Source organism: Pecten maximus, chromosome 19 (genome assembly GCF_902652985.1).
Source record: "Pecten maximus chromosome 19, xPecMax1.1, whole genome shotgun sequence".
In the NCBI taxonomy this organism is placed as follows: domain Eukaryota; kingdom Metazoa; phylum Mollusca; class Bivalvia; order Pectinida; family Pectinidae; genus Pecten; species Pecten maximus.
Window position 1 is genome coordinate 8,437,036 of NC_047033.1, and position 13,147 is coordinate 8,450,182.

General features: G+C 36.0%; 1 protein-coding gene across 1 annotated transcript in view; it reads left to right on the forward strand.

Annotated features, from left to right (window-relative positions):
* LOC117317717 (carnosine synthase 1-like) overlaps nt 1–11,182 on the forward strand; it is a 28,287-nt gene extending 17,105 nt beyond the window's left edge. Inside the window, 4 exon segments of the mRNA XM_033872609.1 lie at nt 2–182; nt 7,044–7,340; nt 7,810–8,072; nt 8,738–11,182. Coding sequence (XP_033728500.1) covers nt 2–182; nt 7,044–7,340; nt 7,810–8,072; nt 8,738–10,000 — 2,004 coding nt within the window. The 3' untranslated portion in view covers nt 10,001–11,182.
* The last annotated feature ends 1,965 nt before the right edge of the window (nt 11,183–13,147 follow it).

The window sequence follows — 13,147 nt, forward strand, 5'->3', positions numbered from 1 at the left end:
GATTGTAGTGAAACCTTCAGGAGTTATCTGGCACGGAAGTCTTGGTGTGACGTATCATGCTCGGAATAACGTCATTGGGATTGCTGAGGCTGTCATTTACCTACTGAAGGACATTGAACCAGAAAACAGCATTCTCGTCGAAACGTTTTACGCACTACCGACCAAGAATTACAAACATTTTGGTAAATAGGGGCAGAAATTAATATGACTGCTTCCGCAGATGATATTTATTAGTTTGTATGTATTAAAAGTTCATCTTCGTTTTATGCCCATCAATTAAACTGTCTACGTTATCGTGACCAACCTTGAGCATACAATCCATATCTTAGAGTTTGTATATCGTCGTTACATAATAAAAGTGAAGGACACACTTCAAACGAAATGTAATAAGATATTCAGCCATAGCCTAGTAAATGTATTTCCTATTGAATAACCCTGAGAGCGATCTCTGGTCTGTTTCATGTTGCATGTTTATAAGCGACAAGTGAGCTGTTTGATTTACAGTTGAAACATATCGATTAATGGCCATTTCCATGTCGGATTATGACAGCACAAGATCGTTTGAAGAGGTTTTTTGTGAAAAACAAATACCATCATCAAAGAGGAGATTTCGGATAATCATCTTCCGGTTTTTGTTTTAGTGTTTACATTTTGTTCTATAACTTTTGATTATTTTGAAGAATCTCAAAAGACATCAATTGATTCCTTATTTATAGACAAATACGGAAAGTGTTAATCTTTAGAGACCGATGTCACTTTAACATATGCGGACAAAGATTCAAAATTAAACAAACAATGATTGACAACTATATTATCTATTAAGTGTCAGCTGTTTTATCGTCTGGGCAAATATACCCAGACTTCCACTCAATCAAATTGTGATAAGCTGTAGGGGCCACGGTGGCCGAGTGGTTAAGGTGTCCTGAATTTTTCTGCGAAGTTCAATGAAGTCCTGCGTTCACGTTGAACATGATTCATGGATTTTCATGAAAGGTTACGATTTGATATAATCCATGTATCATGCAATGCGTGTATATATCTATGTAGAAATCCAATTCCAGGCGGTTTCATGTAAATTTGATATATATACACACTGAGAGAATTGCCTAGTCAGGTAGACTATTGAAGCTAGTATAACTCAATGTGTAACTAGTAAAACGATCTGCCAAAGCTAGTTTACTAAGTCACTTAGTAGATAAGACAGTAACACGTGTGTATATATACAAAATACGATAGCCTCAACTACGTCATCACATTTTCGCGCCACTCGAACAAAGAAACTGACCAGTTGCTGTACCACGAGTGCGGTGGCTGAATAATCATATTGCTGACACACACATAACTCCATCGTATTTAGGTAAGTAACTTTCTAAACTATTTCCTTTGTGTTAATATATATTGCTGCTGTTGTATATCTATAATTTTATATCAATCTATATTAATAATAAATGTTAGCCTAATTGTAAAAGTGATACATGCTTTGATTCACACACTTTACGTTGTTACACATGTGATTTTAAAACAGTTCCATGCGCCGTATTTGTGTTTGAGATACTCTTACGTTTACATACATTTGTTTAGACAATGATAATATTTAAAATTTTAACATGGTGCGGAATTAGAATTTTGAACAGTGCGCACTAGTCTAGTTAATGTGATGATGCGTGTGTGCTCCTAATGGGGGCGCTGTATACAAAATGGCCGCGCCCACAAAAATGTAAACATTAGTCCTGGGCAAAAAACTTAACTCACTTCAAAGTTGTATACTAGTAATTCGTTCACGTTCTTTGACTACTGTCATTTAAGATGAATGAATATATTGATTTTTATAGGTTTTAAACTTTTAATACAAATTTATTTGCAGCATTTTCTTTTCTTAATTTGTATGTATACTTTCATAAAACGTATTAATACATGTACAGTATACACTGTATGTGTATGTTTAGCACCCTGTCCCCTTCCGTGAACAGCTATGGTTACGTAGATGGGATTTATCTTTATCAAAGGACACAACTCGATAGCCCAGGGCGACTTGGCTCCCAAATCAACACGAAACGTCTCTCCTCAATTTCACATATCTAGATCTATAGCGTAAAATTAACACTGTGATTCCACAGGCCAGGTTTCGTAATGACACACTTCCTAAAATATTACCTAAACCAACGCAAATTCAATAAGCCGGAGGTGCTTATAATGTTGTTTTTTCTTCTTTAAAAAAACATTTGCAGATTTATATGGGTCACCATAAAAAAGAATGTGTCAGAAAATACAGAAAAAGAAAAAAAAGAAGCACACAAAAATAAAAGTTTGACAAAGATTTTGTGGTGACGAATTTCAAAATGAGGTTTCAAAGATACCATCTAAATCTCAAACATCTTCATCTTCTATTCAGACAGATCCTAACATCGAAGCTGTTCTTCAAAAGGTGAACCGGGATCCCATGTCCGTTGGCAGGAATATGAGAACTGAAGACAAATATTCTCATTTCGAAAATAACTGATCGCTACGCAGAACAGGCTTGATGGTGAGTAACCTGGATACACCAGCATGTGGCATTGATACTATGACAATAGCAGTAATATCATTATTGTCAACCGATTGTATTCACACTTAGATCAGGAGACACATAAGCATTAGAACACAATATTTACTGAAACTTTATTATAATAATGGGTAGATAAATATTGACAAATTTATATCACAATACTAAACTGAAATCTTACTTCACGCTTAGGAAATATATCGGACAATTCATCAAATATATGATGGCCTGAAATTATTTCTAAGATACCTAACAATCATAATGAAAGGCATATACTAACAAGCTTATATAAAAATACTCAACTGTAATCCTACACATATTGTGGAAAGGTGACCCCACACGCTGGGAAATCCTACTACACATTTAGGGAAGGTGTCAGTTGATTAAGAAACATAATGTTGTGAATTATTTTAATGATGACTATTATGATAAATGGTAAATAGTAACAAGCTTATATAATAATACTCAACTGAAATCCTACACCTTTTGTGGAAAGGTGACCCCACACGCTGGGAAATCCTACTACACATTTAGGGAAGGTGTCAGTTGATTAATAAACATAATGTTGTGAATTGTTTTAATGATAATAAATATTATGATAAATGGTAAATAGTAACAAGCTTATATAATAATACTCAACTGAAATCCTACACCTATTGTGGAAAGGTGACCCCACACGCTGGGAAATCCTACAACACATTTAGGGAAGGTGTCAGTTGATTAATAAACATAATGTTGTGTATTATTTTAATGATGACTATTATGATAAATGGTGAATAGTAACAAGCTTATATAACAATACACAACTGGAATCCTACACCTTTTGTGGAAAGGTGACCCCACAGTGACACGCTGGGAAATCCTACTACACATTTAGGGAAGGTGTCGGTTGATTTAGAAACATAATATTGTGAATTATTTGTAGGATAACTATTATGCATCACTTTCACTTTGAAATTATAAAAACAAATGTTAAAATGGACTAGATAATTTCACATGAAATTGCATATGCAATGTACATCAATCTTTTCAAATGAATTGTATGTGCTATAATGTTGTATTTTTAGATGTAATGTTCATATGAAATCCACGTGAATGTTAATTTTCTGTGTTATATTAACAGCAAAAATAACATATCAAACCTATTTTCAGATGCCCAAGACTGTGTGGTCATTCTTGGATTAGCTGTGCTGTTTAAAGAATAGACAAGCACAATGCTGAGCTTTGGGAGTGAGACTGCCATGGAACCGATTTACATTTCAGTGTCAAAGAAAATTCTGACTATGGAGGATGATATGTTTTCCTTAGTGTTTGAAGGAGATGTGCATGATGGCAGCAGTATACACCCTTAACTTACCCGAAATCTCTAGAAAAACATTTGTTCTTAACAAATAACTGCTTAATGTTCTGGCTGAACTGCAAAATGCATACAAAGTTTATGCTTAAAATGATGACTTTATCGTACAAAATCCAATTTTACATAAATTAACTGAGGAATCGTCTTTATTGTGAACAATGTATTATAAATATTTTGTTTTATGTATCTGGGTTTATCTATACAGTATATGTTTCTGAGAAATATTAATATACATTAGTTTTTACTTATGCTCCCGTCCCTGATAAGTTGTATTATAGTAGGGCGATGTCTGCCCATCCGTTATGATCGCAACTTGCCTTGCCTGTAGGTAGTCCATGATGCGAAAGTGTGCATTAGCCAAAGGTCATGGTCACTGGGTCAAATGTCAAGGTCAAACAGCTTAATATTCTAATGTTAATCGATACTATTTTGTTATGACTTTTTATTGGAGAGTTGATTTAGTTTCAATAGGGAGTCGGGGTCACTGGTTCAAAGTTCAAGGTGAGAAATGTCTTTTTTTTTTTTTTTTTAAATACAGAAGTATTACTTCATGACTCTATGAAGGAATGTATATATACATGGATATATGTTCTCGCATATGTATCATTTTGAATGAAATAAAAGCTGTACATGATGTAAATGATATATATCGTTTGATTTTTTATCAAAACATGGATTCATTGTCTGTATGTTATACATAGTCAGCCAAAAGACTACAAGGGTCACCAGAAAGCCGAAGGGCTCCTGTCATCGTGGCACCATTGTGACGTTGCATCATTTTCCTTTATACAACTTTTATCTGCAGATTGTAATGCTTCCGATTTACTAGATTCCCTAGTCAAATTTTTCTTAGAAGACTAGTCAAATTGACTAGTTTCATAGTCAAATTTACTTTTGCCATAGTCATTTTGACTTTTTGCATAGTCGTTCTATGGACAGTCAATTTGACTTTTTAAGCAAGTCAACTTGACTATGTATTTCTTTCAGTGCAACTATGACTAAGATTTCCGTTTTCGAGTCAATGGTATTGAGCAGCAAATAACTCACCTATGCTAATGTCATATCGTTGGTCTGAGACTACGAATGACGTATCTGTCGTATTTCATGCATTTAAGGTTATATTTATATTTTTTGATATTTTTGTATATATTTTGTCCTTGACAAATATGGACTTGTGCAAGTCTACCACGGAACTTACCGAAATGTACGTCATCACTCTTCGTCTACATCTGGTTATTACTTTCAGGATTTCTTTCGTGAACAAACTTAATACCGAATTAAAACAAATATTATTTTTAATGGAATTTATTTCATATAAATATGATCACTTTTGAAAATGATATAGTCCCAGCTCGATAAATGTATTCCTACACCGGACTTGATATAGTTCATTGAAAAATGACTTGCGTTAACTGTGGTAGGTTCATTGAGTCTGAATTAAGTGGAAATATAAATATTAATATTTGAAGATATAAGTTCCCGATCTATTACATGTACGCCTATATAACGTTTTGATTTCACTACCTACATGTACGGTAAAGTATAATGCATATTGCTATTGTTATGGCACAATATTTAGTGATGACGCTATTATAAAATTAATCTCATTATTTACTATAGTAAAAGGACAATATGTCATATATATATATATAATGGTTCTTTACTACGTCAGTGTATTTCATGATACTATATTTACAATAAGCGATATCACTCGTTATTCCATTTACAAACCGGAATCCAATTGAAGTAGTGCTTAATTATTCCATTATTCTACTCGAATGCACTAGGCATTTTTCTATCTATCTGCTCGAATCCAACTGAAGCAGTGCTGAACTATGTAATTAATCTGCTCGACTTAAATACATCATGTAGGAGCATTGTTGGATATAAAATTAGAAGATTAGAAGATAAAAGGAACATAACCGTGCACACGGCATACACAGTCAATATGTCTTTATGTGAAAATAAACATGAACAATATTTTAGTTCAAATTTACCTCAATACATTTTGCCTGTGTATGTGTAAGGGACAACTGGAAATATTTGAGATATTCGTTTGAATGACTTCTACTAAAGCATATGTTATTCATTAAACTACAACTGCACGCGTAGCAATGTTTGGAACCTTCTATTCCCGATTTGTTTGACTAATTTCTTATATCGCTAAGCATCAGCACAAACATAGCGTTAAATGTCTATATCCCCGATGTTAGGAGGACGCAAAACACAGAGGAATCCATATTGAGGTCATAACAATTAAATTAGCTTTGAAAACTCGAATATGAGATTAGTCCCATTATTCAATTTCAGTAGACTGTTTTTTTCCGTACGTAAATCAAAAAGACCTTCAAGATAAACTCTTTTATGAAAACAACTTCCTTGTTAAAGAAAAACACATCAGGTTCAGTATACGTTTCTAAAAACGGGATAGATATCTTAACCAGCCTTGACAGACATGAATAATTGGATCGTTTAGACTATAAAAAAGTCTTGAAAATGAGAGAAAAATGTTTTTGCTCTTGGAATTCAATGCTGGTATTCTAGTTACGGGGTGAGGGGTTTCGACGTAGGAAGATAACGTTATCGAGAAAAATATTCAGACAAAATACCACTGGCCTGATTACCCTTCTCCTGATGATATATTTTCACTTCAAATGTATGACATGTCCGTACGCCCTGACAGATATCTGATTTCCATCGTATCTGCGAATTATATAAAGTAACCAGCTCTACGTTTTATCGGTATCCCAGTTCCATTACGGTTAAGAGTACGAGGGTGTAGGGGGTTGTTATGAAAACAAAAAAATTAAAATAGCGAGCTATTTAAGAATGTTTGACATGTAAAATCATAATACCATGGTATGTACTCATTAAATGTTGAGGGGTTGAGGAATTATATGAAAGAGTTTGAATATCATGTCTATTGGTAACTAAATGCCCCTATCACAGTAACATTTCTTCCCGAAAATATTGCTTCCCGACGGTATTATTTTTCTTAATGAAAACGCAACATATTTGCTCCTCTCCCATTTTGTTATTTTTGTGTTGTTTCATTTAAAGTAATATCATGAAAATTAAATTCCTCAGTCAATGAAATGTGTTCTGTCATACAAAAAGTGTCTTAAAGTTGTGTTATTTTTCCAGCTGATCTGTCGTTCCGTTTGAGGTCAACGGTTTGCAGAGGGTTCGGTGACATTCCAATGACAACTACTCTTCTCTGTGGTGTAGCGCAAAGGGACAACCCGATCAATGGGGATAATACGGTCCCTCAAACGTTTGACACGACGTTGCGCACATGTGGAGTTACCGCGAAGGAAAGAAAGCGTCTGAAAGATAGAACTTCAAAAATATCAGATGAACTGCTTGGAGAAATATTGAAACAAGAAAAAGACATGACGTCAGAAGAAAGAGGGGGTGTTGGAGGTCAAACTGATGTTATAGGTATGATTTATATTGATATCACCAGCGCAAATCCATAAATGCATTGGAATATTACAAAACTTCTTTTTTAAAGGGTGCAAGCAGTTATAGTTTTCCCTTATAACAAGTGTCGGTTTCTTCAAATAGAATAGTGATGATTTATTTCGAATATAAAAAAAACAAATCTATTACCAAGTGTCATCACACTGAAATGTCACCTTGACATGGTAGTGCGACACCCCACCCGGCACATTATACAGACAACAGGTCCATACCGCCGCCTGACAGTTATAGTGTCATCACAATTAAATACCCCACCTGGCCACAGTATTATGGCATGCCGCCCGGTCACATTATACAGACAGCAGGTCAATAACGGCAGCAGGTACAATTTTACGCCTAACATGCAAAGAAAATCATGCACAATATTAGAATTTTGGTGAAATGTTAATATATGTTATCTACAAACCTTTATTTTATCATTATCCAGGTCTCGATTTTGTTCTCGGTGAGAAGGGCGGTATTTTGACTCCGATAGCCATAGAGGTTAACAGTCACGACTGCACCATCAACTGCCAGCTGTTCGAGTCCATGAACCCCGAGATACAGGGGAAATCAGTTGGCCCTCTGGTGGATACTATGGTACAACGATCACAGCGCCACATAATGCAAGGGAAAACAATTCTAGTCATTGGAGCGGGTGGATTTAGTAAACGATTTATCTGGAAAGCTGCACGTGAATACGGAATCAAGGTATGCTACATTACAAAAGTGTCAATAGCAATCATGCTTCTTCCATGAGAACATTACTTTCATCTGCGCTAGATCAATAATACAAGACGTGATTCTTATGAGAGAAAACGAAAGTCATGATATTTGGGTTTTCTGTTTGCTTTGGTATTAACTAATGCCTGTACAAACGACATACATTTCAATATAGTTTACGAAAGAACTACATTAAACTGTGAAGTTTTTGGTCCTTCTAGGACTCGTCAGTGATGGTAGGGGATAGTTTGGAAATATATAAAGGAAGGTAATGCGAGTCCTTTCTGACATTGTGTCAGATATAATTATGATTTATAAAGCAATGCTTTATCTCATCCAAATAAATCATACCTGCTCTTCATCCTTTGAGATACCATGGTTGCTTTAGCCAAATCAATGTCAAACATATAATATAGATCAGCATTTGATATATCAAGCTGTATGACCACTCTACGAATGGTTTAAGACATGGATTCATCTTATGTGTTGCAATATCAACAATAGCCTTAGGAAATTGTCATCAACAAATTGTAATGGTTCTTGAAGTCGTTTTAGATTAATTGCGCTAAAACACAATATCAACAACCCATCCCGAGATAAGTGTGATGCGACATAAACGATTGTAATACATCTTGTTTCTGTTTCTTTCGCAGATTTTTCTGGTGAACGACGTTGCAGATTCGTTCGCGTCGGAGCAGGTTGGGAAATTCTTTCAATATGATTTTTCCAACCACGTGCAGGATAACGAACACGCTAATAACATTATTCAACTACTATCGACCGATATTGACATCGTCGATGGCTGCTGTACATTCTGGGAAGACTGTGGGCCTCTTGCGGCCCACATATGCGACAAAATGAAATACACTGGCGTCGGCTTACAAGGAGCGCTGATTGCCAAAAAGAAGAGTTCTACTCAGCAGCTTTTAAGTGAAAGAACAGCTGATATCCCACACTTCCCTCGAACATACTTGTACATCGGCAGGTCAGCTGCTATACGAAAATCCGAAGAAATTTCCCCGGCCTCACGTCATGTCAAATTCCCTTCTATGTTGAAACTGGAATATGGTTCCAGTGCTGTTGGGGTCAAGCTTGTCCATAGTGAAGAGGAGTGCCGCGATGAGTACGATCGAATCCGAAGCTTTCTTCGACAAGAATCGGATCATCCCGGAATCGGCCTGGGACACGGGAATGATATGATGCTGATGGAGTACTATGACGGAACAGAACATGACATCGACATTGTCATCTATCAAAGACGACTCATTGCTGCGTTCATTTCGGATAATGGCCCAACGAGATCGGGAAACTTCACGGAAACAGCAGCCTGTATGCCGACGTGCCTCCCACCGGACAAAGCTGGACAGCTGAGGACGGCAGCGTACCAATGCTGTACAGAGGTCGGACTCATCAATGGCGTTTTTAACGTCGAGATGATAATGACACCGACAGGACCAAAACTGCTGGAGATAAATGCGCGGATGGGCGGATTCTATCTCCGAGATTGGATAAAGACTTGTTACAATGTTGATTTACTTCTCTGCTCTTTCATGATCGCTACTGGCGTGAAGCCGATTCTACCGCGAATCATCACTCCACGCTGTCATATGATGGGAGTAATGTGTGTCCCCTCGGCCCACAAAGAAACACTGTCGCGAGTCAATGTCAAGAACAAAATTTTAAGTCTGCACGAATCTAACAAGATTCGCTACAATGAGCTGGACGCTGATGAAGGCTTAGATGCAGACATCAATGAGGAAGTGGAAGAACCTTTCTCTAATTTCGCTGTGATTGCGGATGATATGTTGACAGCGAAAATTGAGCTCCTCCGATTGTGCTCAGAACTTGAAATCAGCAATTCTTCCTACGACGTCCCGACATACGTTTCCAAATTTAATCCTCATACTTGTGAATAGACTAGTTATGGTATAAAGACAATAGAACAAAACAAAAATTCATAAAACACTTGTGTCTATTGTAATGAGAAGAACACACACAATTTGTTTGTGCAACATTGAATAGAGATTACATTGGTGATATCGACTCGGTTGTGGGGTGGGATGTTGATGGAAGGTTTTTTTGTTGCGGTGAAAAGGGGGGGGGGGGGGGGGGGGGGGCAGCTTCATTTGCATAATAGTTGAGTTTACAAATCAAGTTTGTATATGTAGTTGAATTACATGTACGTGTATATATATTTGTGAAACCTCAAAAATAAAAAAAAACAAACCTAGAGAGAATCAATTTCTCAAGTTTGGACTTTTAACCATAACTCCAAACTTAGAAAAAGAAAGGAAAATGTGAATAAAAATGTAACGAAAACTATACCAGAATATTAAGTTATAAACGGTCTTGAACGGTTAACCATTTCTGCAAGGAAAGAATCAATTTTGCTTTCCTTCGCACTTTACAGGTACCCCTTAAATGGAAGTATGTAATATGTGTATACAAATATTTATCAATAGGAGTTAGCAGGACAGGGGAGCTCCGGGATCAGCAATACAATTTATTAATGAGCATTGATCATGTAAACCATCATATTGAACAAGGATATATTATTAAGACCTAACCCAGGGATTTTATTTAAAGTGTCGGATGCTTCGGTCATACATGTATTACAGTAATATCATTATATGTACATCAAATTGGTTAATTCCAAAACTAACATCGGTTAACCATTTAAAGATATGAGAAAAATTAATTGTCATACATCTCTCGCACATGTACACAAGTTTGACTTTTTTATATTTAGAATAGATGATATGCAAATGTTGTATGCAATACGTCAATGTCCTTTTCAAAATGGAAATGTGGTGAACTAATTGTTTTAATACATGTTTTGAAAAATGGTGCATTATGCGACGGCATTGACATGTGTGTTGCGACATATGTGACAATAAATTAGAATGTAGATAGTGTCAGTGATTGACTTCAAAGAGGATAAAACATTCTTGTATAGCTCATGTGTCAGTGTGTTTTCATATAGTAACGACTAAATGATAATGCTTTGAGTGTTGTCAGTACATAATTTGTAGTAAAAGTTTTAGAAAAAAAAGTGTATAATTTGTATTAAAATAAAAATAGAAAAAAAAGTTGTTCAATTTTGGTATTTATCTTATTTTTGACGTCATATTGTAACACAGACATACCCTGTGTATATTTAATATAGGGGATATATCCCAGTTCTAAGCGTAGCTACAGTGTATCATGTCTTATCGCTCTACACAAGGATTTAATATATTGTAAATATATGACTTCCAGTATGGTGGATCAGTCGTGGATCATTTAAGGTATGATACTGACAATCGCCCATGGATAAGAATCTTCTCTAAACACAAGCTTTAAATTATTATAATTTCATATAGTTAGCAGAGGAAATACATTTCGTTTTTAAGCTGGGTTGTAATGGAAAAGGCGGGTGAGAACAGGTCGAGGCCATCCTGCAGTATTTGAAGATGCAGTGTGATTAAGTTTGGTATATCTTTTGTCCGATAAAGAATTACTTTGGTGCAACATACTGTAGCTTGACCACCTACCAGTCAACGTTTGCACGAAACTTTTTAATTTACATTACTTCTATCAAAATGTCCACGCTTACTATTGACCAGCTCTCAACTTAAATCTTCATAATTTGTAATGAAGAATTTGAAATTGGAGCATGTGCTTAAAGTCAAACAACGGAGGTCGAGAAAAGAAATTTTATTCAAGCAGTGCCTGGTTTACACCAGGCTAATCTTTCCCAAGTAGCATTTTAAAGGTGAACGTCTAACGGTTGCTGGTTGGGCATACAAAAATGTACCTGCTTACCCCATTGACAAATCGCAAAATGTGGCTAAAGAATTTGTTATACTATCTTCTCTTAATTCCTAACAACTTACGTCTTCCTGATGTCTCCCTTGACACTGACTCACTTTTGGCCTTTGGTTGAGCGTTTTACCCTTTGAGGAAAGCTTTTGGTTCTGTCCCAATTCGAGATATGCCAAAGTCCATAAAATGGTTGTTGCTGCCCTTGCTGAGCGCTCAGATTTTAGGAGTAGGACAAATATTTTTTAGTACAATATGATCAATTGGGGTGTTCTGGTTGCCTTCAACATTATTGTTGAGTGAGGTAGCCGGCATCAGTTCCGCGCTATAAAAGGAGACAGGCATACTGAAGACTCTCAAAACACACACACATTCACCAAACGCATGCAACTACTTAAGCAGCTGATATTTTAACATCACTACACCAAACCAAACTTCAGACAGAGAACAATTAAGACCAGCCCCATTAGTTAGTCTCGGCGACCAGAGGACAGTACACACAACCTTACGCAAAGTGATGAACGTTCAACAAAGGCTGTCAATGGAGGCAGTGGGAAGAACAAAGATGCATAGGAAGGATACGTAATTTTACACAGTACGTAAATTCGCACACCTGACGATTGTTTTGCGTTTGCTTTTCTGTTTATATAATGACTAATGTTAGAATTTTGTCGAACTTTTGCCATTTAAATAGATCACTTCCGATTAATTTCGTTTTAAAATTGGACTGGTACGACTCCCTTTAGAGAAAAATAGGTGATTAAATATTTTATTTTAAATAATTCCAGTTCTTGATTCGGATTTGTATTTGCAAATATTTAGGAGAAATATCATTTGATCAAAATATGATAAAAACTGAAAATAAAAGGTATAACTTATATTCTAACACGATTCGTTTGCAACGCGTGTTTTGCTTGGTTACGGACCATGTTCTAATCTGCGATAGAACCATGATCTATCGTGTTAAGCCACGCCCCGTTTCTAATCAAAACAATATGGTGTCAAGTTCGACTCGTAGCGAAATTCAACACTTTGCACCATTTATGATTGATGACCCATGAGATTGGAATCGAAAGTGAAGAAATCGAAAAGAATGAATTAACTGAATAAATCTAACAAAATAACGTTAACACCATTCTTACCGTCATTTATTGATTGAAACGTTCATTTCGTCCGTGTGTAGGCATCTAGGCCTAGCCAAGTAAAATCCGAAATGGAACAAGTGCACACAACTTCACATAACGGTTGAGCCTGTAGAAACA